The sequence below is a fragment of the Phragmites australis genome, chromosome 17 (assembly GCF_958298935.1).
Source record: "Phragmites australis chromosome 17, lpPhrAust1.1, whole genome shotgun sequence".
Taxonomy (NCBI): domain Eukaryota; kingdom Viridiplantae; phylum Streptophyta; class Magnoliopsida; order Poales; family Poaceae; genus Phragmites; species Phragmites australis.
This window is the reverse complement of record NC_084937.1, coordinates 1,390,501-1,412,687: the sequence shown is the minus strand read 5'-3', so window position 1 is coordinate 1,412,687 and position 22,187 is coordinate 1,390,501. Positions and strand designations below refer to the sequence as shown.

Sequence of the window (22,187 nt, the reverse complement as noted above, 5' to 3'; positions counted from 1 at the left end):
CACTAAAGTCTAAAATAGAAATGTGGCATATGCAACAGCAACTGTCAGGTCATATATCATATACTGCTTGTGCTGGTATAATAGAGCAGGATTACTACAGTGCACTGCATGATCAATATGGCATGTAAATACGTATAAGCAGAGACCAAGTAAAGCCAAAATCGATTCTACTTGCTAGCCCGAAAATAGAGCTCAGTGGAGAATAAAGATAACAGGGCATACGTGGATCAATTAGAACTAAGACACCAAGACCGACCACTACATTATCTTATCCTTTGCCACTGAGGTTTTCTTAACATCTGGAAGACCTCAATGGGAACTGATGCTCGAAATGAAGGAGAGAAGGGGGTCTGTAGTTTGACTAGTTTCTGACGAGGTTCAAATGTGGTATGCCTCAATCAATGTCACCGTCATCTCAACTGTATAGTTTCCTATTTGATGGCTATGAAAATGTAGAAAGCAAACTAACATTGTTTGAAATAACAGGTGAGTATATGAACCTATCCACCACAGCTAGGAAGTGTTCTCATGTTTACCTCTTCACTATGGATAGTAAATATTCCAATCATTGCATATTTCATGTTATTTTTATACACCGATTTTTCTCGTCTATTGCCGTATGATCACAATGCATTCATAACTACTACTAGCCTACAACAAGCATATCACCTGTATCTATACATAAAAGGCGTAAAATGGTTCTAATTTCTACAAAAGGATTGTACTGAACAGAAGGCTTGTATTGTTCAAAATAACAGCAGAGCTACAGAGAATATGAACCAATTCACTATACATATGATGCATTCCCATTTGTTCCTGTTCACTATAGATGGAAACTAACTATTCCTCTTAATCTTCCATATTGGTCCAACTGTCTCGGTACTGCCATTCTAGAAACAGACACAATTATCATCTTGTTTCCAATCCTAAACCAACTAAGCATGGCACGTTACTTTTGTTGATTACCATTCAAAAAGAATGTGCTGACTATAGTAATTTGAGAGGCAATGGAATACACAAATTACTGGCTGCCAAAGCAATCATAAAATCAGTTCGATTGGATCACTAAGCTAATGATTCTTGGGAATTAAAGTACTGTTTTCCACATCAGCCATAACGATTGGTTCCATATGTAGAAACAGATATCAACACTACACAACTAAATACTTAATAGGTAGGATACTTGAGAATTAAAGTACTGTTTTCCACATAGAGCCATAACAATCGGTTCCATACGTAGAAACAGATATCAACACTAGACAATTAACTAGTTAATAGGTAGGAGCTTTGCAGTACCCCAAAATGGACACTCCTGGTACGACATAAGCTCAATGACAACAGGTCTACCGATCACCCTAGAACAAAAGCTACCAGATAACTTGACCACACCACAGAATGCGGCCCACCAGTCAATTTATCAGACCTGCAAGTGTGCACAGCAGCGCCTTGGTTATCTCTGCCTGACTCATCTCCAAGTTGAACATGTCAATTCTTTGCTTCTTGCACCTTGCATCCAGGTCGCGGGCCTCATCATCACCAATGGTCTCGAAGGCCGACATGATCAATTCTCCAGAGTTGTATGAGGCAGCGTACCCTTTGACCTCCTTGGCCAGGTCTGGATACAATATAGACAGCTCACTAAACTCCCTTCTAACAAATGTTGCCTTGACTTGCTCATCTTCATCAACTTGGCCCCCATTGTCCTCAAATTTGCCAGAATTAGCATCTCCATCCTTAACAAATGGCACAGAGTTTTCCTTGCATGCGCCGACATCCACAACCAGTGTGCCAGTAGGTGCATCTAAATGCTCTCCTCCGCCACCACCTTCTTGGTGAGCCTCTTCTGGAACCACATGGCCGCTACTACTAGTATTGCGCAGGCTCCTGCGTGGTGCCACTGAAGCGCCCTGGATGCTATTCTGCAAAGTGCCACTGCCCCAGACAATTTCACACAGCTCAAACAACTGGCGACCATGGCCATCGGCTGGGCAGCCCTGCGAGCGCACCCTCTCATGCCGTCCCCTGAGCTTCCGGACCTTGTTGGCGAGCTTGGATGTGTCGGCATCCCTTCTATCGAAGCTGGCGGCAAGGGTGGCAAAGAGGTCAGACGCCTCGAGCTGTGCGCCGCCGTGGGTCTGGGCGTGCTCGGCCAGGGTGGTGAGGATCCGGAGTTCGTCCTCCATGGACCACGAGCGCTCGACTGCTGGCTTCTTCTCTCTCTTGGAACCAGGCAGCTTGGCCGATGAAGCATTCCTCTCCAGCAGAGCCTCGCCGGAGTTATCAGCCCCGTCCTCCTCCGCCTGCTCTTTTTCCTGCTCCACTTCCTCATCGTTGCTGGCCGCATTGTCCCGCTTGGATCTGGGCGGCGACTTGGCCGACGGCTTTCCCCTTTTCTTGCGCTCGGGGGACGCAGCGTTCGCGCCGGAGGGCTTGCTCCTCTTGCGCTGGGTGGCTGTCTTGTCGGCCCGCGCATTCGTCACCGGCCGGGCGTGTCCGGACTCCTCCTCCTCCTCCGCCTCCGCCTCCGCCTCCTCGTCGGAGCGCTGCTCCTCCTCCAGGGGCGGAGTGGGCTTCTTGGCCCGCTTCGACACGGGAGACGCGGCGGCCCTCTTCTTGTTGTGCTGGGGGGGCGCAACGATCTCGCCGGACGGCTTGCGCGGGGAAGACGCGGCGGTGGTCTCGATGGCCGACGGATCCATCTCAGCCGAGGCCTCGCCGGACTCCTCTTGCGGGCGCTCCTCGGAGCCGTCCTCCTCCTGCGACGGCGCGGCTTTCTTGGCTCGCTTCGGCGCGGGCGACGGCGCAACCCTCGTCTTCTTGGGCTTGGGGGACGCGGCGACCTCGCCGTACAGCTTGCTCTTCTTTGGCCGGAGAGACGCGGCGACCTCATCGGCCGGCGCATTCCCCTCCGGAATGGCCTCGCTAGAGTCCTCCTCCCCCTCCTCCTCCTCCTCTTCCAGGGAGGCCTCCTTCTCCTGCTGCTGCTGCGGCGGCGGGGGTTTCTTCATCTTGGGTGCCATCGGAATGAATGAGGTGATCTCCGATGGGCGGCGGAGGCGGAGGGATGGGTTTCTTGGACCCCGAGTGGAGTCCTTTAATAATTGGGATGTCTCCTCGATTTTCTCAATTTTCTAAAGATCTGTTGGTCTTCCAAGCTGCGACGGTTGGGTTCTTTTTTCTTTTCTTTTTCTTCAATCATAAATAATTATTGATGTTTTTTTTTCTAACATTGGTACAACTGTGGCGTTTATTTTGTCTTTCAAACTTTCAGTGGCGTGTCACACTGCGTCTAACTTTAGTTGTGGCACACCACCCTAACCAAACACGCTCTGCATTTCTCTCTTTACAAATTGCATAAGTTCGCTGAATGAGAATAACTCGTGCCATAGATCATACTCTCATAGATCTCGCCGTACAATATTGTATTGCAATTTCTAAGATTGTCCTGCTAGAGACACATGTCGAATATTTAACTATATATATATATATAAAGAGTACATCGTATATATCCTTAACAATTTCGGATATCATGGATCCGAATCTACATGACTCGATATATTTGGAGATTACGAAGACATATAGCAGGAAGTTCTCGATTGGATTAACCAACTCGAGTACGACTAGTATCTAGGTTAGATTCGTTGTCTTGCCTTAGCCGATAAGACAAAGGACTTCTAATCAATTACGGTTGGATCTAGGGCAACGCCAGGACTCTTATATAAGGCAGGGACCTAGACCCCTAGGATGATAATGAAGGCATACGCAACTCGATGCAAAGCAGCACCAAGATCATAGCCATCAAAGATACTTGGTAACTTCAACCATAGATTAGTTTAGATGAGATCTGCTCTATTGTAATAGGTCTAGCCACATAGGTGTAGAAGCCAGGAAGACATGAGGAACCGCACCTGTCGGTGTATCAGGAACCGGGGGTCCCTGAGTCCCGAGGCCAGGCCAGCCGTCTGCCACGTGTCACCATCCCGCGAGGTCCCTCCTGCGGGATGAGGAAAATCTAAGTTCCGGGAGAAGGTGCTCGGGGCCACAGCCTCTGGTCCCCGAGCACCCCAGTTCCCCGATGACCCGCAGAGTCCAAGTACCGGGAAGAAAGTGCTCGGGGAGGTGCTTGGTCGCCCCCGAGCACCCTAGTCCCCCGATGATCAGAAAAGCTAAGTTCCAGGAGAGAGCGCTCGGGGGGCTGCGTACGGCAGCCCCCGAGCGCTCGGTTCCCCGAGGGTTAGTGCAAAAGTGCTCGAGAGAGAGTGCTCGGGGTTGCACGTGGCAGCCCTCGAGCACTCGGTTCCCCGAAGGTTCGAGCAAAAGTGCTCGGGAGAGGGTGCTCGGGGTTGCACGTGGCAGCCCCCGAGCACTCGGTTCCCCGAAGGTTCGTGCGAGAGTGTTCAGGAGAGAGTGCTCGGGGAGGTGAACAGTACCCCCGAGCACTCAGTGCCCCGACGACCCAGAAGGGCCCCCGAGGGACCCGCCGATGAGGTGTCAACCAGTCAGAGGTCCGAGGACGCATTTAATGAGCGTGCGCGGCCTGACATTCCCAACTGCTCCCGCCGCGGTGTCAGTCCCTGCCATGCTTTGGCAGAGAGGCGTGGGGCCATTAATTGCACGGGTCCCGTCCCGTATCATCCGGTGTATCTTGGGATAACGTTGCCAGGATCAAGGCGTTCCGCCTGCTGCCCTGCCGTGGCAGAGGAACAAGACAGGGCGGGCACGCCGGGTGCCTCTGTGGCTGCTCGGTGGGCCCTCTCAACGGCGCCCATCGCCAGGGCGTCCACAGTGACGAATGACTGGACGCGCGCCGCGTTTTTCCACCGCCCCTATCACTTCGCCCAAAGGAAATGATGACGCCTTTCTCAGTCGTGGCGTCTTGGAACTTGTGCCCCTTCCTTCCCGTTCGGGGTATGTCGTGGCCGGCGAGTGCATAAAAGGATGGGCATACAGAGAGAAGAAAACATTGGATCGAGACACCGGATTGACTCGAAACATCGGAGGAGAAAACAAGCCCAAGCAGTCGACCGTGCCACACTCAGACGAAAACATCGCAAGCAAGCCTGAGCAGAGCTAGAACAAGGAGCCTCAAGCTCTTAGTTAGACAATATATCCTTGTAACCAGATACATTCCTGAGGGATCCCCCTTAGGGAAAGTTATTGCATCCATACAGGAGTAGGGTATTACGCCCCCGTGCGGCCCGAACCTGTCTAAACTCCGGTGCATTTACTTCCCTTTACACTAGGTCGATCATCCCCCACCACCGGCCGTTGCATTTATTTCCACTTCCATTTATTTCTTCGACGAACTTATTCAGGATCATCCCCCCGGCCGAATCTTTAAAAAGGGGTCTGTCGGGATCCCTGCGATAGGAGTTAATCCTCCGACAGCTGGCGTGCCAGGTATGGGGGAACATCCCTGAATCTGTTCGTTTGTTTTCTTCCACAGGAAAAGATGGCCGGTGGACACCATCTCCAGCGTTCCGGCTCCACTTCCAGTGACGGAGTGCTGCCCGACGTCCAGGAGGCCCCAGTCGCTGCTGCGTTCCAGCAGCAGCCACTGTCTGCGCACGCGGCTTTCCCCTCCCAAGGGGACCAGGGTGCTGGGCCCAGCAGGGCCGCCGCCGCCACCGCCGGTGCACCATCCGACCCCCAGCAGGTGGTCGAAACTCCGGCCGCCAGGTCTGCCTCTGGACAGCGCCGGGTGCCACTTCGGCGTATGCTCTCCTCAGGCACCCGCCCGTCCAGGCGACGCCGTACACTCCGGAAGGCCGGTGGATCCAAGACGTCGTCGCCCTGGTCGGCACTGCTCGCCGCCAGGTGCTGGCCAGAAGTTCTCGCGCCACCACCCAGCGTGGCGCTGCCAGAACCGGCTCATCAACGGGCAACGTTCGCACAAGCCGGGGGGCCTCCAGGCGGAGCGCCACCCCCCTGGCCGCGTTCGAAGCCCAAGATCTCCGCTTGCGTCTCAACGAGCGGAGGGGCCACGAGGATGCGCGCGTCACTCTTGAGCGCCAGCGGGAAACCCGACAGGAGGCCGAGGCTGAGGATCAGGCTTCCTCTTTCCCGGCCCACGATCGTCGGGAATCCCCGGCTCGCCAGCATTCGCCACCAAGGACTACCGCCCGCGCCACGGGGTACGGCACCGGTTGCCGTGCCTTTACCATTGAGCTCCGTCGGGTCAAGTGGCCCTCCAAGTTCCGCCCTGAGCTGCCGGAGAAGTACGACGGGTCCATCGACCCCGTCGAGTTCCTCCAGATCTACACTACAGCCGTCCAAGAGGCCAGGGGCAGTGAAAAGGTGATGGCAAATTATTTCCATGTTGCCTTGAGGGGCTCTGCCTGTTCTTGGCTCATGAACTTACCCCTAGGATCTATTAGCTCCTGGGATGACCTCTGCCACCAGTTTGTGGCTAATTTTCAGGGCACATTCACGTTGGAGTGTGACCTCTACGCCATCAAGCAACAGGAGGGGGAGACGCTGTGGCGCTTTATTCAGCGCTTCAGCCAGGTCCGCAACACCATACCGCGGGTAGCCCCCCACGCTGTCATCGTCGCCTTCCGGCAGGGCATCCGCGACGAGCGGATGCTCGAAAAGCTAGGTACGCACGAAATCGAAACCACTGCGGAGCTCTTCGCACTGGCCGATAAGTGCGCCAAGGCGGCGGAGGCCCTGGCGTGGCATGCTCCGCGCCCCACCGCCGACCAGCCAAGTTCTTCCCGTTCCGATAGGCGGGAAATGAAGAAAAGAAGAAAGCACGAAGCCGCTCCTGTCGAGTCGGCCCAGGGCCCCGGCCAAAGGCCGGCCCAAGAGCCCGACCGCCGGCAAGAACGCCGGGCGGCCGCCGACAGACGGCCGGCGCCCGCAAGGGCCCCTGCCAGGGCCCCTCCTCGGGCCCCGGCACCAGCTAGGGCACCGGCTCCCGCAAGAGCCCCGGCACCCGACCGGGCTCCTGCTCCAGCGAGGGTCCCCGCTCCCGCGGGGCCCGAGCCTGGCAAATGGTGCCCCATACACCAGACCAGATGGCACGATCTCACGGAGTGTCGTACGGTCAAAGGTCTCATCGAGCAGTGCCAGAGGGAGCACGACGAGTCCCGCGGGGGAGGCGATGCCGAGGCCGCCCCCGACAACGCCGAGCTCGGCTTCCAGGAGCCCGAGCATGCCGTCGCCTTCATCGACGAAGGCGCCTACACGCCTTCCTCGCGCCGTGGCATCAAGGTCATGCGGCGCAAGGTGTGCTGTGAGATCCTAGAAAAATTAAGAGGATGGAAAAATGTCGCGAGTCACTGTAGCACGGAGGATACTGTAGCTGCGCGATGTCGAGGGTGGCAGCTGGGCTTGCTGGGAGCAGCCGACTGGGCCTTTGTGTGGTCGGTGGGCCTTGTGGGGGGGGGGGGTGCTGGGCCAAGAGATGGCAGCCGGGCTGTGCTTGTGGCAGCTAGGCTGTGCAAGCAAGCCGGTTGAGCATTTGTGGTCCAGTGGGAGATCGTGTGTGCGGCAGAGAAAAGGAAATGGCTCGGGTACTGTAGCAATTCGGGAATAATCCCATACCGTGAGTTGAAATAGGTTTGAACCAAGTTAAATACTTGGCTTGGAAAACATATTTACCACTGGTTGCAACCATTTTGTGCGAAGCGAGGACGAAAGCACAAGTGGGTAGTATGTAGGTGTGATCCACCCAACGTGTGAGTGGGCCTAAGCCGTTTTCTGGCTCGGGACGTTACAATTGGTATCAGAGCCGACCCTCGTGGTTTCACGGGTGCGTGTGGGACAGGGGTCCGGGCATGGGGTCCATGCGCGTGTAGGCCTCGCGGAGGGTGCACGGCATGGCACGTGCGCCGGCACTGGACACACGGACGTGGCTAAGAAGGGAGATCCTGTATAATTGTCCCGCAAGGGTAGTTTGGTTCAAACCGCTCAACGGGGACGTCGAGTTCTAAGTGGGGGAGATTGTGAGATCCCAGAAAAATTAAGAGGATGGAAAAATGTCGCGAGTCACTGTAGCACGGAGGCTACTGTAGCTGCGCGATGTCGAGGGTGGCAGCTGGGCTTGCTGGGAGCAGCCGGCTGGGCCTTTGTGTGGTCGGTGGGCCTTGTGGGGGGGGTGCTGGGCCAAGAGATGGCAGCCAGGCTGTGCTTGTGGCAGCTAGGCTGTGCAAGCAAGCCGGTTGGGCATTTGTGGTCCAGTGGGGTGTGTGCGGCAGAGAAAAGGAAATGGCTCAGGTACTGTAGCAATTCGGGAATAATCCCATACCGTGAGTTGAAATAGGTTTGAACCAAGTTAAATACTTGGCTTGGAAAACATATTTACCACGGGTTGCAACCATTTTGTGCGAAGCGAGGACGAAAGCACAAGTGGGTAGTATGTAGGTGTGGTCCACCCAACGTGTGAGTGGGCCTAAGCCGTTTTCTGGCTCGGGACGTTACATGTGCTCGGCAACCCCGAGCGAGGAGGCCGTCTGGCCCCTGAGATGGTCGGATGCCCCGATCACGTTTAGCATGGCCGATCACCCTGCAAGTACTGCAGCTGTGGGGCGACTACCCCTGGTGGTGTCCCCCACCGTCTGCAATGTCAAGGTCGGCAGAGTGCTGATCGATGGGGGTGCGGGCCTCAACCTCCTCTCCAAGGAGGCTTTTGAAAAGCTGCAGGTGTCCTCCAGGCGCCTAAGGCCGTCGCTCCCATTCTGCGGAGTGACACCCGGGCACTCCCTGCCACACGGGCAGGTCGAGCTACCCGTGACCTTTGGGAATCGGGATAACTTCCGCACGGAGAACGTCCTCTTCGACATCGCGGAGCTCCCCCTCCCCTACAACGCCATCCTCGGGCGTCCGGCACTCGCCAAGTTCATGATGGCCGCGCATTATACGTATCTCATGGTTAAGATGCCGGGCCCAGCTGGCCCCATCTCCGTGATTGCCGACTCCGGCGGCGCCGTCTCCTGCGCCGAGCAGTCGTACATGGCTCTGGTTTCAGCACGGGCCAAAGTCGAAGGCTGCACAGGGGGCTCGGGACCCTCTTCATCCAAACCCCGACTCGCCGCCGATGCCTCTGTTCCTACGAAGGAGGTCGTGGTGGGCGAAGGCGCTACCCAGGTCGTCCGGATCGGCGGTGACCTGTGCAGCAAATAGGAAAGCGTGCTCATCACCTTCCTCCAGGCCAACGCAGACGTGTTTGCATGGCAACCGTCCGACATGCCCGGGATCCCCAGGGAGGTGATCGAGCATCACTTGGCGGTGCGCCCGGACGCCCGCCCGGTGAAGCAGAAGGTCCGGCGGCAGGCGCCTGAGCGCCAGGAGTTCATCCGGGAGCAGGTCAGCAAGCTCCTTGATGCCGGATTTATCTGAGAGGTCCTCCACCCCAACTGGCTGGCAAATCCAGTCATCGTCCCGAAGGCCAACGGCAAGCTCCGCATGTGTGTGGACTACACCGACCTAAATAAGGCTTGCCCTAAAGATCCTTTTCCCTTACCCCGCATTGATCAAATCGTAGATGCAACCGCGGGATGCGATCTTTTATGTTTTTTAGATGCAAACTCTGGGTATCACCAGATCCGCATGGCCGTAGAGGACGAAGAAAAAACTGCTTTTACCACTCCGGTGGGGACTTACTATTATATGTCAATGCCTTTTGGTTTGCGCAATGCTGGGTCTTCTTTCCAGCGCGCCATTCGCATTACCCTTGATTCACAGGTTGGCCGCAACGTCGAGGCCTACATCGACGATCTCGTGGTCAAGTCCCGAGACCGCGCCACCCTGCTCGAGGACCTTGCCGAGACTTTCAACAGTCTCTGCACCACCCACCTCAAGCTCAACCCCGAGAAGTGTGTCTTCGGGGTGCCGGCGGGCAAGCTCCTCGGTTTCTTGGTTTCTGGCCGAGGAATCAAGGCCAATCCAGAGAAGATCCGGGCCATCGAGCAGATGCGACCCCCGGCTCGACTCAAAGATGTCCAGCGCCTCACCGGCTGCATGGCGGCCCTCGGGCGCTTCATCTCCAAGCTCGGGGAGCGAGGGCTCCCCCTCTTCAAGCTTCTGAAGAAGACCGGTTGTTTCGACTGGACGCCGGAGGCCGAGCAGGCCTTCCGTGATCTGAAGAAGTACCTCACCTCGCCACCCATGCTGGTGGCTCCCTCCGAAGGTGAGCCCCTACTGCTCTACGTCTCGGCCACTCCTCAGGTCGTGAGCATGGTGCTGGTGGTGGAGCATGATGAGTGCCCGGGGCCAGGTGCTGGGTCCTAGCTCCCGGTGGCCCCCGAGCACTCACCCGTCCTCGCGGCTCCCCCCGAGCAGGGGGTCGAGCCCGAGCACTTGGCTCCCCCTGAGCAAGGGGTCGAGTCCGAGCACTCTGCTCCTCCCAACCAGGGAGTCAAGCCCGAGCACCCGGCCAGCCCCGACCACGCCGTCGAGCCTGGGGGCTGCAGCAGCCCCTCGGGTAAAGCTGCCGTCCGGGCCCGCCGGGTACAGCGACCGGTGTACTTCGTCAGTGAAGTCCTCCGGGAGGCCAAAACAAGGTATCCCCAGGCTCAGAAGCTGCTCTACACCGTGCTCATCGCTTCCCGGAAGCTGCGCCACTACTTTCAAGCGCACAAGGTCTCGGTGGTTACCACGTATCCACTGGGACCCATTCTTCGGAACCGAGAAGGCACCGGGCGTGTTGTTAAGTGGGCGGTGGAGCTAGCGGAATTCGACCTGCACTTTGTCAATCGCCAGGCGATCAAAAGCCAGGCGCTCTCCGACTTCGTGGCAGAGTGGACACCCGTCCCCGAGGTCATCCCAGAAGATATTTCTGCGTATCCCGGGCATGACGTGCCCGGGTACTAGGTCATGCACTTCGACGGTTCCCTCTCGCTGAAAGGCGCGGGGCCAGAGTGGTTCTCACCTCCCCAACAGGTGAAGAGCTCCGGTACGTCGTGCAGTTGCAGTTCCGCGCATCCAACAACATGGCGGAATATGAAGGTCTCATCGCCGGCCTCCAAGCTGCGGTGGGGCTCGGGATTCGTCGCCTCCTGGTCAAAGGGGACTCCCAACTGGTGGTCAACCAGGTATCCAAAGAGTACCAGTGCACGGATCCTCAAATGGCGGCGTACGTGGCAGCGGTCAGGAAGCTGGAGAGGCGTTTTGATGGCCTGGAGTTGCGGTACATCCCTCGCCGCGACAACACTCTGGCCGATGAGCTCTCCCGCCTGGCCTCCTCCCGTGCGCGCGTCCCTGCCGGAGTCTTTGAAGAAAGACTCGCACGGCCTTCTGTCCTGCCTGCTGAACAGGACGAAGGGGAAACCTCGAACTCAATTCAGGGGACCCCGGCGGTGCCCTCAGTGGGAAGCCCCGTCAGGGTGCTGCCGTCCGGCGAGTGTGCTGCACTCGCTGGATGTTCTCAAGATGCCTCGTGGATGTCCGACATCCGAGGGTACTTGAAGGAAAAGTCCCTTCCCGGGGATGAGGCGTCTGCCGAAAGAGTTGCTCGGTAGTCCAGACGCTATGCCATAGTAGATGGGGATCTCTACCGGCATAGCGCAGGAGGTGTCCTCCTGAAATGCATCTCCCGGGCAGAAGGCGGCGAACTTCTCGCTGAGATCCACGAGGGCGAGTGCGGTGGCTATTCATCGTTCCGCACGCTGGTCGGGAAGGCCTTCCGGCAAGGTTTCTACTGGCCTACAGCTCTCCAGGATGCTTCCAAGCTGGTTCGGCACTGCAGGGCATGCCAGTTCCACGCAAAGCAGATTCACTAGCCAGCTCAGGCTCTTCAGACCATCCCCCTGTCATGGCCTTTCGCGGTCTGGGGGTTGGACATTCTGGGTCCATTCCCTCGAGCAATTGGGGGCTATGAGTACCTCTACATCGCCATCGACAAGTTCACCAAGTGGCCGGAGGCGGTCCCAGTCATCAAGGTGACCAAGAACACGACGCTCCAGTTTATCCGCGGCGTCACCAGTCGCTTCGGTGTCCCGAACTGGATCATCACCGACAACGGCACCCAGTTCACGAGTGCCCTGTTCGGGGACTACTGCGAAGACCTCGGCATCAAGCTCTGCTTCGCCTCCGTCGCTCATCCTCGGAGTAACGGGCAAGTTGAGCGCGCCAACGCGGAGATACTGAAAGGCCTCAAGACCCGGACCTATGGCGTGCTCGCCAAGCACTGGAAGGGATGGGTGGACGAGCTGCCTGCCGTGCTATGGGCTAATCGGACCACGCCAAGCCGCGCCACCGGGGAGACTCCATTCTTCCTCGTGTACGGCGCTGAGGCGGTTCTCCCCTCCAAGCTCACTCTAGGCTCCCCTCGGGTGCATGCATATTCTGAGGGTGAGCAAGAGCAGCAAAGGCGCGACGACGTTGACTACCTGGAAGAGCGCCGGCGGCGTGCCGCCGTCCGGGCGGCTTGGTACCAGCAGAGTTTGCGGCGCTACCATCAGCGCCATGTCCAGGCCCGGTCCTTTGAGGTGGGGGATCTAGTTCTCCGATGCGTCCAGTCGCGTGAAGGAAAGAATAAGCTGTCCCCTATGTGGGAAGGTCCCTTCACCGTGATCGGGGTCCCGTGAGAAGGTTCTTTCAGGTTGGCAGCAGAAGATGGGCAGCCGCTTCCCAACCCATGGAACATCGAGCACCTGCGCAGGTTCTACCCGTAGACGGCCATGCTCGTGGCTCAGGTCAACCAGGCCGGGGGCTTCTCCCCCGCCCACGTTGACCAGGGGCTACCACTCATTGGGCAAGTCGCCCAACCTTGTAAAATTTGTCAATTCAATGTAAATCTCAATATTCAGTCGTATGTCAATTTCTTTTTTCTGGATTCCATATGTTTAATCTGTCTGGTGAGATGCTCGATTGTGCGAGAAAAGTTCGCTCTCTCATTTTCCCCGCTGACAAAAGAATCCCAATCGGTATGCACACGGGCAGTTGCCACTGACTTATGTCCGATGTGGTAGGCTGTGGTGTTCGGTGTCGTGACAGGCTCCTGGGCACTACCGTGTTCCTGGGCGCTCTGGGTAATCCTATCGCTCGAGCTGCTCGAGTAGTCCGGAGCCCAGGCCCCAGGGGCGGGTTGTCGGTGCTCGGTCTAGTCTGTCATACCCGGGTGCCACCGGACCATAGGACCTCTGGGTTATGCCTCTGTCTGCTCTTGTCCGCCGGTTTGGGTATTCGAGAGGTCTCGGGTCGAAAACGAGAGCAGTCTATAACAAGTACCGCACTGACAGAGCGCACCAAGCAAAGAAATTCTCTATTTTCTCTTAAGTCACAGGTCGACAATCAAGAGTAGCTCGACCGCGAGGGCCTTGATGCCCAGGTCGCTGATCGGCCCCAAGGGTCCTCGGGTGGTCCTACCGCTTAGGCATGAGAGGTCGAGATCACCCGACCCCGGGATCCTCGCGTGCCCCTTGACGCTCGGGTGCTCCGGCTGAAGGAACAAAGTCCCCGGGCACCCCGAGCTCGGAAGCACACGCCCCTCCTGGATCGGTTGGCCGGAAGGCCGACAGCTGTCCGGTGAGTGGTTAAATTCAAACAAATTTACGTTCAATAGTATTCTGTTCCCGAGTCATCCTCGGGGGCCCTCGTATTCTAATCTGCCCGGTGAGATGATCTCCTCGCACACAAAACCCTACCGTGTGTCTACTTTTTCCTGGAACGACAGAACGGTCCGTAGAAAGGTGTACCGCACGTGCGGTAATGTCCGACCGAAGTCCTTCGTGGTGGTTGTGGTGTTCGGTCCACTTTTAAGGACCCCGAGCACTACCGAGTCCCTGGGTGCCCTGGGTAATCCTATCGCTCGAGCCACTCGAGTAGTCCGGAGCCTAGGCCTCAGGGGCGGGCTGTCGGTGCTCGGTTCGGTCCGTCTTAAGCCCGGGCACCACCGAACCATGGGGACTCTTGGTCACATTTCCGCCCGTGCGCGTCTCCGGTCTACTGACTGAGTGGTCGCGAGGTGAAAAAATATCCACCGATCATGGCGTGTTCCGTGCTGGATCGATCCATCTCCCGAGCAAGGAAGTTCGTGTCTTTGTCTTTTGACTTAGACGATGCGGACTCGCGAGGGCTCAGGGTCTGAACGCGCCAAGAACGACGATCAGGACGATTTTGTTCTCGGGGACGGAAAGGTTGGGAACCGTCCAACTGAGTACTCCCCGGGGCTTCAAGGCAAAACATCGAAAGAAACACTAAGTACTCAAAAGCACTGGAGTTGCAAGCCCAAAGAAAAGCTCCCATTATATTCACAAGGAAAATACAAGCATTTCTGAGGGATCGCTCCCATATTTACATCCATCCAAGACAAAAACAAAAGAAAAGGAAACTACTACAAAAGCCTAATCGGCGGCAGAGTCGGCATCGGAGTCGTTTGGGCCATCCCCGGGGGCTGGTGGCGGCGACACTTCCCGCCTGAAGCTGACCACCACCTCGGCAGTGGTGCTCTGAACTGCTTCCCAGGCGGCCTCTCCCTCGGCTTCGACCACTCCTTCCCGCGTCAGCTCCAGCGGGAAGTTCGGGTCTCTGCTCCGGTAGCAGGCCAGAACGTGCTCGGCCACCGCGTGGGCCAAGCCGCGTCCTTCCCGGGCGGCGAGTTCCTGGACGGCCCAGGGCAGCGCCTCGAGGCGCTCGTAGACTTGTTGAAGCCCTAGGGCTTGTCGTGCGGGGCTATCACTCTTCTCGTCCGCGACGAGTCACCCAAGGCCGGCCCTCTCCACGGCCCGCCGCATCCGTCGGAGTATGTCCTCCAACATTTGCTACAGGTTGACCTGCGAGACAAAGGCAGTCTCGAGCTTCTCCTTCGTGGCCCGCAGCTACGCCTCGAGTCCCTAGCCCCTGGCCACGCCAGAAGAACCACCGTCGGTTGCGGAGCCGGCGACTTGCTTTGTCTGTGCCACCAGTTCGGACAAGGCGCGCTCACGGGCGGTCAGCTCCGCCTCGTGTTTAGCGTTCTCCTCCTCCCTGGTGGTGACGGCCGCTACCGCCGCGGCAACCTCCCCCTCTCGACGGGTCAGCTCCCCCTCCCGGCGGGTCAGCACGTCCTCCTGGTGGGCCAGCAGGTCCTCCCGGGCGCCCAGATCCGCCGCCGTGATCTCATTGTCGACCTCCCGAAGGGAGACGTCCTCCTCCCACCGGTGGATATCTTCTTCAATCTTCCGGAGGTCTTCTTCCCAATGTTGGAGGCCGGCGTGCATCTAATCGGCCTCGCCTTCTCGGCGGGTCAGCTCAGCCCGGAGCTCCTCCGCCGCCTTCTCGCGGACTGCGACTGCTTCCTCCCTCTCCTGCACCTGCCCCGCCCTGGCAAGGGCCTCGGCAGCCTGCTGCCACAACGCCTCAACCAGGCGGGCGGTGTCTTCTCGCTCCTACGCGGCTTCGGCGCGGGCAGCCTTCAAAATCTCCTGCTCCCGCGTGACCTCCGCGCTGGTATCTGCCAGAAGCTTCTGCTCCCGCGCAGCCGCCGCGCGGCCCTCGTCCTCGGCGCTCGCAAGCTGCGCCCTCTCCAAGACCAGCCGGGCGCGCTCTGCTTCGAGCTGCCCCTCCTTCGCATCCACCACTGCACCCAACCGCTCGATCGCCACCTGGACGCCCTCGATCGCGGCCACAAAGGGGTTGGCAGGCCGACCGGGCGCCGGTGGAGCGCTGGTTTCCCCGCGATCCGTCTCCGGGGGGTTCGGGGTCCCCAAGGGTCGCCACACGATCATCCGCCCCGGGCTCGGCACGCCCGGGGTAGGTTGGACCGGCGCCGGGCGCTTGGGCGATGGCCGCGTTCCCGCCTCGGCCGCCGCATCCGCCGGCCCTGGAAAGGCCACTGCTTCCACCACCATCCGCCCCGGGCTCTGCATGCCCGGGGTAGGTTCCACCAGCGCCGAAGGTTCGGGCGACGGCTCCGTCCTCCCCTCGGCCACCGCTTCCGCTGTCCTCCCCTCGGCCGCCGCTTCTGCCGTCCTCCCCTCGGCCACCGCGTCCGTTGGCCCCCCCGCCATCGCTGCGTTCGCCTGCCTCGGCTCGGCCGGTGGGCTTGGCTCTGGCGCCGGTGCCGGCGCTCCTTCGATCGCAGCGGCGCCCGTGGGCGGCCTGCGAGAGATGGACAAAGTTTAAAATCGAAGCCTAGTTCGGGCGAAGAGCGCCCAAGAAAGAGCGAAGAATGAAACTTACTCGGTCATCGTCCCCCGGTACTGCCATTTGGCCGCCGGGAGCCTGAAGTCCGGGTCCGGCGGTGCTGGCCCGGAATCCTCCCGTCTCCTCTTCCGCCGGGGGCTCGGCGGGGCCGCCGCGCGGTTCCCAGGCACCGGGTCAGGCCCCATCCTCACAAGGCACGGTTCCAGGACCGGGAACACCGCCGCTACCGATGGCGACGGTGGGGAATCTGGCACTGGGATGTAGACTCGGGGGTGCTTCCCTCGATCCCCCGGCGCTGCCGCTACTACGCTGTCGGCGGTGCCCTCTTCTCTGGTGCGGCGGCTGCTGCTCGCAGCGGCCCCACCACCAGCCCGCGCCGGGCTGTTCATGGCCTCCTCGCTGGCCAACTCATCCAACCCAGGGAGCTCGGGGGCCTCGGGGCTCCGGCTCCTCGACCGGTCCATGATCCCCTGGGCATCAAACTCCGGCAGCGTCGCCATGATCGCCGCGCGCTCGGGGTTGGCGCAGAGCACCATTTCCGGCCATGGGAGCTCCGCCCGGCTCATGTCTTCCACTATGGTCACCACTCGGGTCATGCCCCGCAGCTCCACTGGGCCCAGGTCCCAGCTTGCGCCGATTTGGGTCCGGGTGATATCCTCGGGCCCGGTGTAGAGCCAGCACGGCCGGGCCCGCTCCCGCAGGGGCGCCAGGCGACGGCGCAAGAAGTCCGCCACCACCATTACCGAGGTCAGCCCGGAGTCGTGCAGGAGTCTGATGCGCTCGAACACCGGCTCCAACCTCGCGTCCTCCAGCAGTGGCACCTCCCACGTCGACCTCCGGGGCTTCGCCACCGCTTCCGGTAGAGCGAGACGATCATGGGGGTCGACGTCGACGAAGAACCAGTCCCGTCGCCACTCCTCCCATTTGCTGCGCAGCACCTGGGGGATGTACTGCTCCCCCAAGCCGTCTTGCAGCCGAAGATTGCAGCACCCCGCGACGTTCACCGTGGAGTACCCCCTTTTCTTCCCGACCGGCCGCAGGACGAAGAAATGCCGAAGAAGCGTCGCCGAAGGCACCACCCCCACGAACTTCTCGCAGATGTGTGCGAAGACCGCCAGCACCACGACGGAGTTGGGGCTCAAGTGCACCAGTTGGATGCCGTAGGTGTCGAGAACTTGGAGGAAGCAAGTTGAAAACGGTGGCACCAACCCCACCGCCACAAAAGAAGTGAACAAATCGATTCACCCAGGAACGGTCGTCGCCGGCGGGAAGTTCACCGACATCACCACCACGGCTCCCTCCTGCCCCTCGGGGACCAGCAGCTTCCTGATTTTGGCCGCTGCCTCTTCATTCTTCAGACGAGACTCTGGCAGCACGCTGTCTGGAGTCCTGTCATGATGGCCTCCTCTGGCTCTCAGCATCTTGATAGGAGTGGAGGTTGTCTGGTGGTGGAGAGAAAGGAGGAGAAGCGCTCCGATCGCCTGAAAGGTTTCTAAGGGCTCCGGAGCACGAAGGAGACAAGAGCAAGGTTGCAAGAAGCTGTAAAGAGGGGGGCGGATCGATCCCCTCCCCCTTTTATATTTCAGAGTTCAAACATTGCCGGCCAACGGTTCGCTCGGCGGGACGGCTTCCTCGGTTGACGCAACTACCAGGCGAATCTCCCGCCGATCGTGCGGCGTCAGCGGCTGGCAGGCGTATTTTCCTCGATCTGCGCGGCAGCCGCGCGTGCCACCCGTACCATTGTCATGCCCTTTGGGAGTTGTGTGGCCACGCGTCCGCTTGTCTCCCCGCTGGGCCGTACCCCAGGCCCGGGTCTAAGGGGCCACCTCTTGAAAGCCTGCCATGTGGCGTCCATGCCAGCCTCGGCCTCATCCGCAACGAAGGGCCCATCTGCAGTCTCCGTGCCATCACCTGCCAATGGGCCCGGGGGCTACTGTCGGTGTATCAAGAACCGGGGGTCCCTGAGTCCTGAGGCCAGGCCAGCCGTCCACCACGTGTCACCATCCCGCGAGGTCCCTCCTGCGGGATGAGGAAAATCTAAGTTCCGGGAGAAGGTGCTCGGGGCCACAGCCTCTGGTCCCCGAGCACCCCAGTTCCCCGATGACCCGCAGAGTCCAAGTACCGGGATGAAAGTGCTCGGGGAGGTGCTTGGTCGCCCCCGAGCACCCTAGTCCCCCGATGATCAGAAAAGCTAAGTTCCGGGAGAGAGCGCTCAGGGGGCTGCGTACGGCAGCCCCCGAGCGCTCGGTTCCCCGAGGGTCAGTGCAAAAGTGCTCGGGAGAGAGTGCTCGGGGTTGCACGTGGCAGCCCCCGAGCACTCGGTTCCCCGAAGGTTCCAGCAAAAGTGCTCGGGAGAGGGTGCTCGGGGTTGCACGTGGCACCCCCCGAGCACTCGGTTCCCCGAAAGTTCGTGCGAGAGTGCTCGGGAGAGGTACTGTTCACCTCCCCGAGCACTCAGTGCCCCGACGACCCAGAAGGGTCCCCGAGGGGCCCGCCGATGAGGTGTCAACCAGTCAGAGGTCCGAGGCCGCATTTTATGAGCGTGCGCGGCCTGACATTCCCAACTGCTCCCGCCGCGGTGTCAGTCCCTGCCATGCTTTGGCAGAGAGGCGTGGGGCCATTAATTGCACGGGTCCCGTCCCGTATCATCCGGTGTATCTCGGGATAACGTTGCCAGGATCAAGGCGTTCCGCCTGCTGCCCTGCCGTGGCAGAGGAACAAGACAGGGCGGGCACGCCGGGTGCCTCTGTGGCTGCTCGGTGGGCCCTCTCAACGGTGCCCGTCGCCAGGGCATCCACAGTGACGAATGACCGAACGCGCGTCGCGTTTTTCCACCGCCCCTGTCACTTCGCCCAGAGGAAATGATGACGCCTTTCTCAGTCGTGGCGTCTTGGAACTTGTGCCCCTTCCTTCCCGTTCGAGGTATGTCGTGGCCGGCGAGTGCATAAAAGGATGGGCATACAGAGAGAAGAAAACATTGGATCGAGACACCGGATTGACTCGAAACATCGGAGGAGAGAACAAGCCCAAGCAGTCGACCGTGCCACACTCAGACGAAAACATCGCAAGCAAGCCTGAGCAGAGCTAGAACAAGGAGCCTCAAGCTCTTAGTTAGACAATATATCCTTGTAACCAGATACATTCCTGAGGGATCCCCCTCAGGGAAAGTTATTGCATCCATACAGGAGTAGGGTATTACGCCCCCGTGCGGCCCGAACCTGTCTAAACTCCGGTGCATTTACTTCCCTTTACACTAGGTCGATCATCCCCCACCACTGGCCGTTGCATTTATTTCCACTTCCATTTTTTTCTCCGACGAACTTATTCAGGATCATCCCCCCGGCCGAATCTTTAAAAAGGGGTCTCTCGGGATTCCTGCAACAGGAGTTAATCCTCCGACAGCACCCCTCACGACAGGTGTGATCTATGGAAAGTGATAGACAACCGCCGTACGTAACGCTGTGAGGATGATCGTCATTACAATGATTGTACATCTCCGAGACGAGACGATCGACGTGACTCTCCTGTCCGAACGAACAGGTGTAACAGTCCTCCCCCATCTCCTCCTAAAGAATTTGATGGAGGCTGCAAAGCCTTCGCACTTGAGCTTCAGTCGATATGGTGGTCCAAGAAGTTCAAAGCAGGTTTGATCCAGAAGTATGATGGGAAGCTCAACCCCAACAAATGGTTACAGATCTACACTAGTGTTATTCGAGCTGCTAGCGATGATAACAAGGTGATGGCTAATTACCTACTAACCGCTCTCAATGGATGTGCAAGGTCCTGGTTGTTGAACCTGCCACCCAGGTCGATCTTGTCGTGGGCAGAGCTGAAGGCTCAGTTCATTGCCATCTTTCAGGGTACGTTCAAGTGCCCGGGAACAGAAGACAATCTCCACCAACTAAACCAAGGCAAGGACGAATCTCTCCGGGACTTCATCCAGATGTTCAGTGACAGGTGAAATATGATCTCAGACATCTCGGATGGGTTAGTTATTATCACCGTCAAGAGAGGCATCAAGGATAAATATCTGGCCAGGAAGCTAGCTACCTGGAAGATCCACACGGTCAAAGAACTCTTTGAACTGGTCGACAAGTGTATAAAGTGTTCTGAGAAGAAGGCCAAGATCCAGAAGCTGGTTTACTTCGTGAGCGAAGTCCTACACGATGCTAAGATACAATACCCGTAAGTGCAGTAGTCGCTATATGCAATCTTGATGTCTTCTTGAAAGCTACGATATTATTTCCAAGCGCACAAGGTTACCGTCATGACGACGTATCCACTGAAGGATATTATACGCAATAGGGAGGCTACTGGATGAATCGTGCAATAGGCTGTCGAGCTCAACAAGTTCAACGTGGACTATGCACCACGCACAAGCGTTAAGTTAGGAGTACTAGCAAAATTCATTACTGAGTGGACAAATGTTGAAGAAACAAAGTCAAACATGGTCGAGGACCATTGGATGCTCTTCTTCAATGGATTGCTCATGCTTCAAGCCTCGGGGGCTGGCATCATCCTCAAATCTCTAACAAGCGATGAACTTAGGTATGTCATTCAATTAGAATTTAAAGCTTCCAACAATTTTGCAGAATACGAAAGACTGATAAACGGGCTCCATAGCTGTGTCATTTGGAATCAGGTGACTACTTGTGAAAGGGGACTCACAACTAGTCATAAACCAAGTGCAAAAAAGAGTACCAGTACTTAGATGACAACTTGGTAGCTTATTTGAACGAGGTACGAAGGCTCGAGAAAAAGTTCGAAGGGATGGAAGTCACACACATTTGGAGACGCGACAACTCCACTGCCGTTGAACTCTCCAGGCTCGCTTCGTCTTGTTCTCCAACACATATGGGAATCTTCATCAAGAACCTCCTCAAACTATCTGTCTCGACAACCTTGAGTACAGATGCTAGCCAACTCAGCCAGCAGTCTGGTCGGGTCACTGAGGTAGAATCCGCCAACACGGAAGCTGCACTACTCGAACACAAACTAACTTGGATGACCCCATTCCGAGCCTATCTTGAAGGTTGAGATATCACTGACGATGATGCGTTTGCAGAGAAAATTGCTCGTATATCCAAGCTATACGCTCTGGTAAACGAAAAACTCTATCAAAAGGAGAGTAACGTAATCTAATGAAGTGCATCACTTAGGAAGAGGATAATAAAGTATTGCTCGATATCCATGGAGGCATGTGTGATAATCATGTGTTTTACCGCATCTTGGTTGGAAAGGTTTTCCACCAAGGATTCTATTGGCTGACTGCCCTACAGGATGCTTCTGAGCTGGTCAAAAAGTGCGAAAGTTGCTGATTTTTTGGAAGGCAGACCACTCGACCAACCCAAGCTATATAAATAATTCCTTTTCTTGGCCTTTCTCCATCTAGGGCTTGGATATTCTTGGGACCATTCCCAAGGGCCCAAGGTGGTTATAAGTTCCTATTCGTGGCTATCAACACATTCGCTAAGTGGATCAAGGCCGAACCCGTGGGAAAAAGAACTGCAGAAGTTGCTAAGAAGTTCATGAGGAACATAATTACTCAATACGGCATCCCACATTGGATAATTACAGACAATGGTAGCTAGTTTATAAGTGCCACCTTTATTGCGTTCTGTGAAGAATTCGGTATCAAAACTTGTTTTGCTTTAGTAGCTCACCCTCAAAGTAATGATCAGGTTGAGCGCACCAATGGTATAGTCTTGCAGGTTATTAAGGCTCGGGTCTTTGATAGGATGAAAGCCTACTCAAAACGCTAGGCAAAAGAACTTCCCTCGGTACTATGGGCCATTCACACCTCAAATAACAGTGGCATCGGTGAAACTCCTTTCTTCTTAGTCTATGGAGTAAAAGCAATGCTCTTGACTGAGTTGCAGTTCGGATCGCATTGAGTGGAAAGTTACTCGGAAGAGGGGCATGAGCAGTTGCGAGCGAACGATATCAATCTACTCAAGGAGTATCGTGATCGAGTGTCCATACGAGTGGCTAAGTATCAACAATCATTGTGTAGATATCACAGCCAGAAGATCTAGCCCAGGAAACTCACTGCCGGGGCCCTTGTCCTACATAAGGTGTAGAAATAGGCTAGACACCATAAATTATCACCTAAGTGGGAA

General features: G+C 57.3%; 1 protein-coding gene across 1 annotated transcript; it reads right to left on the bottom strand.

Annotated features, from left to right (window-relative positions):
- Positions 1-1,409: 1,409 nt before the first annotated feature.
- LOC133897825 (uncharacterized) lies at positions 1,410-3,020 on the bottom strand. The gene is made up of 2 exons (XM_062338654.1): positions 2,543-3,020; positions 1,410-2,452 (listed from the first exon to the last, which is right to left on the bottom strand). Exons 1-2 carry the CDS (start codon positions 3,018-3,020, stop codon positions 1,410-1,412), a joined length of 1,521 nt encoding a protein of 506 aa, XP_062194638.1.
- Positions 3,021-22,187: the final 19,167 nt, after the last annotated feature.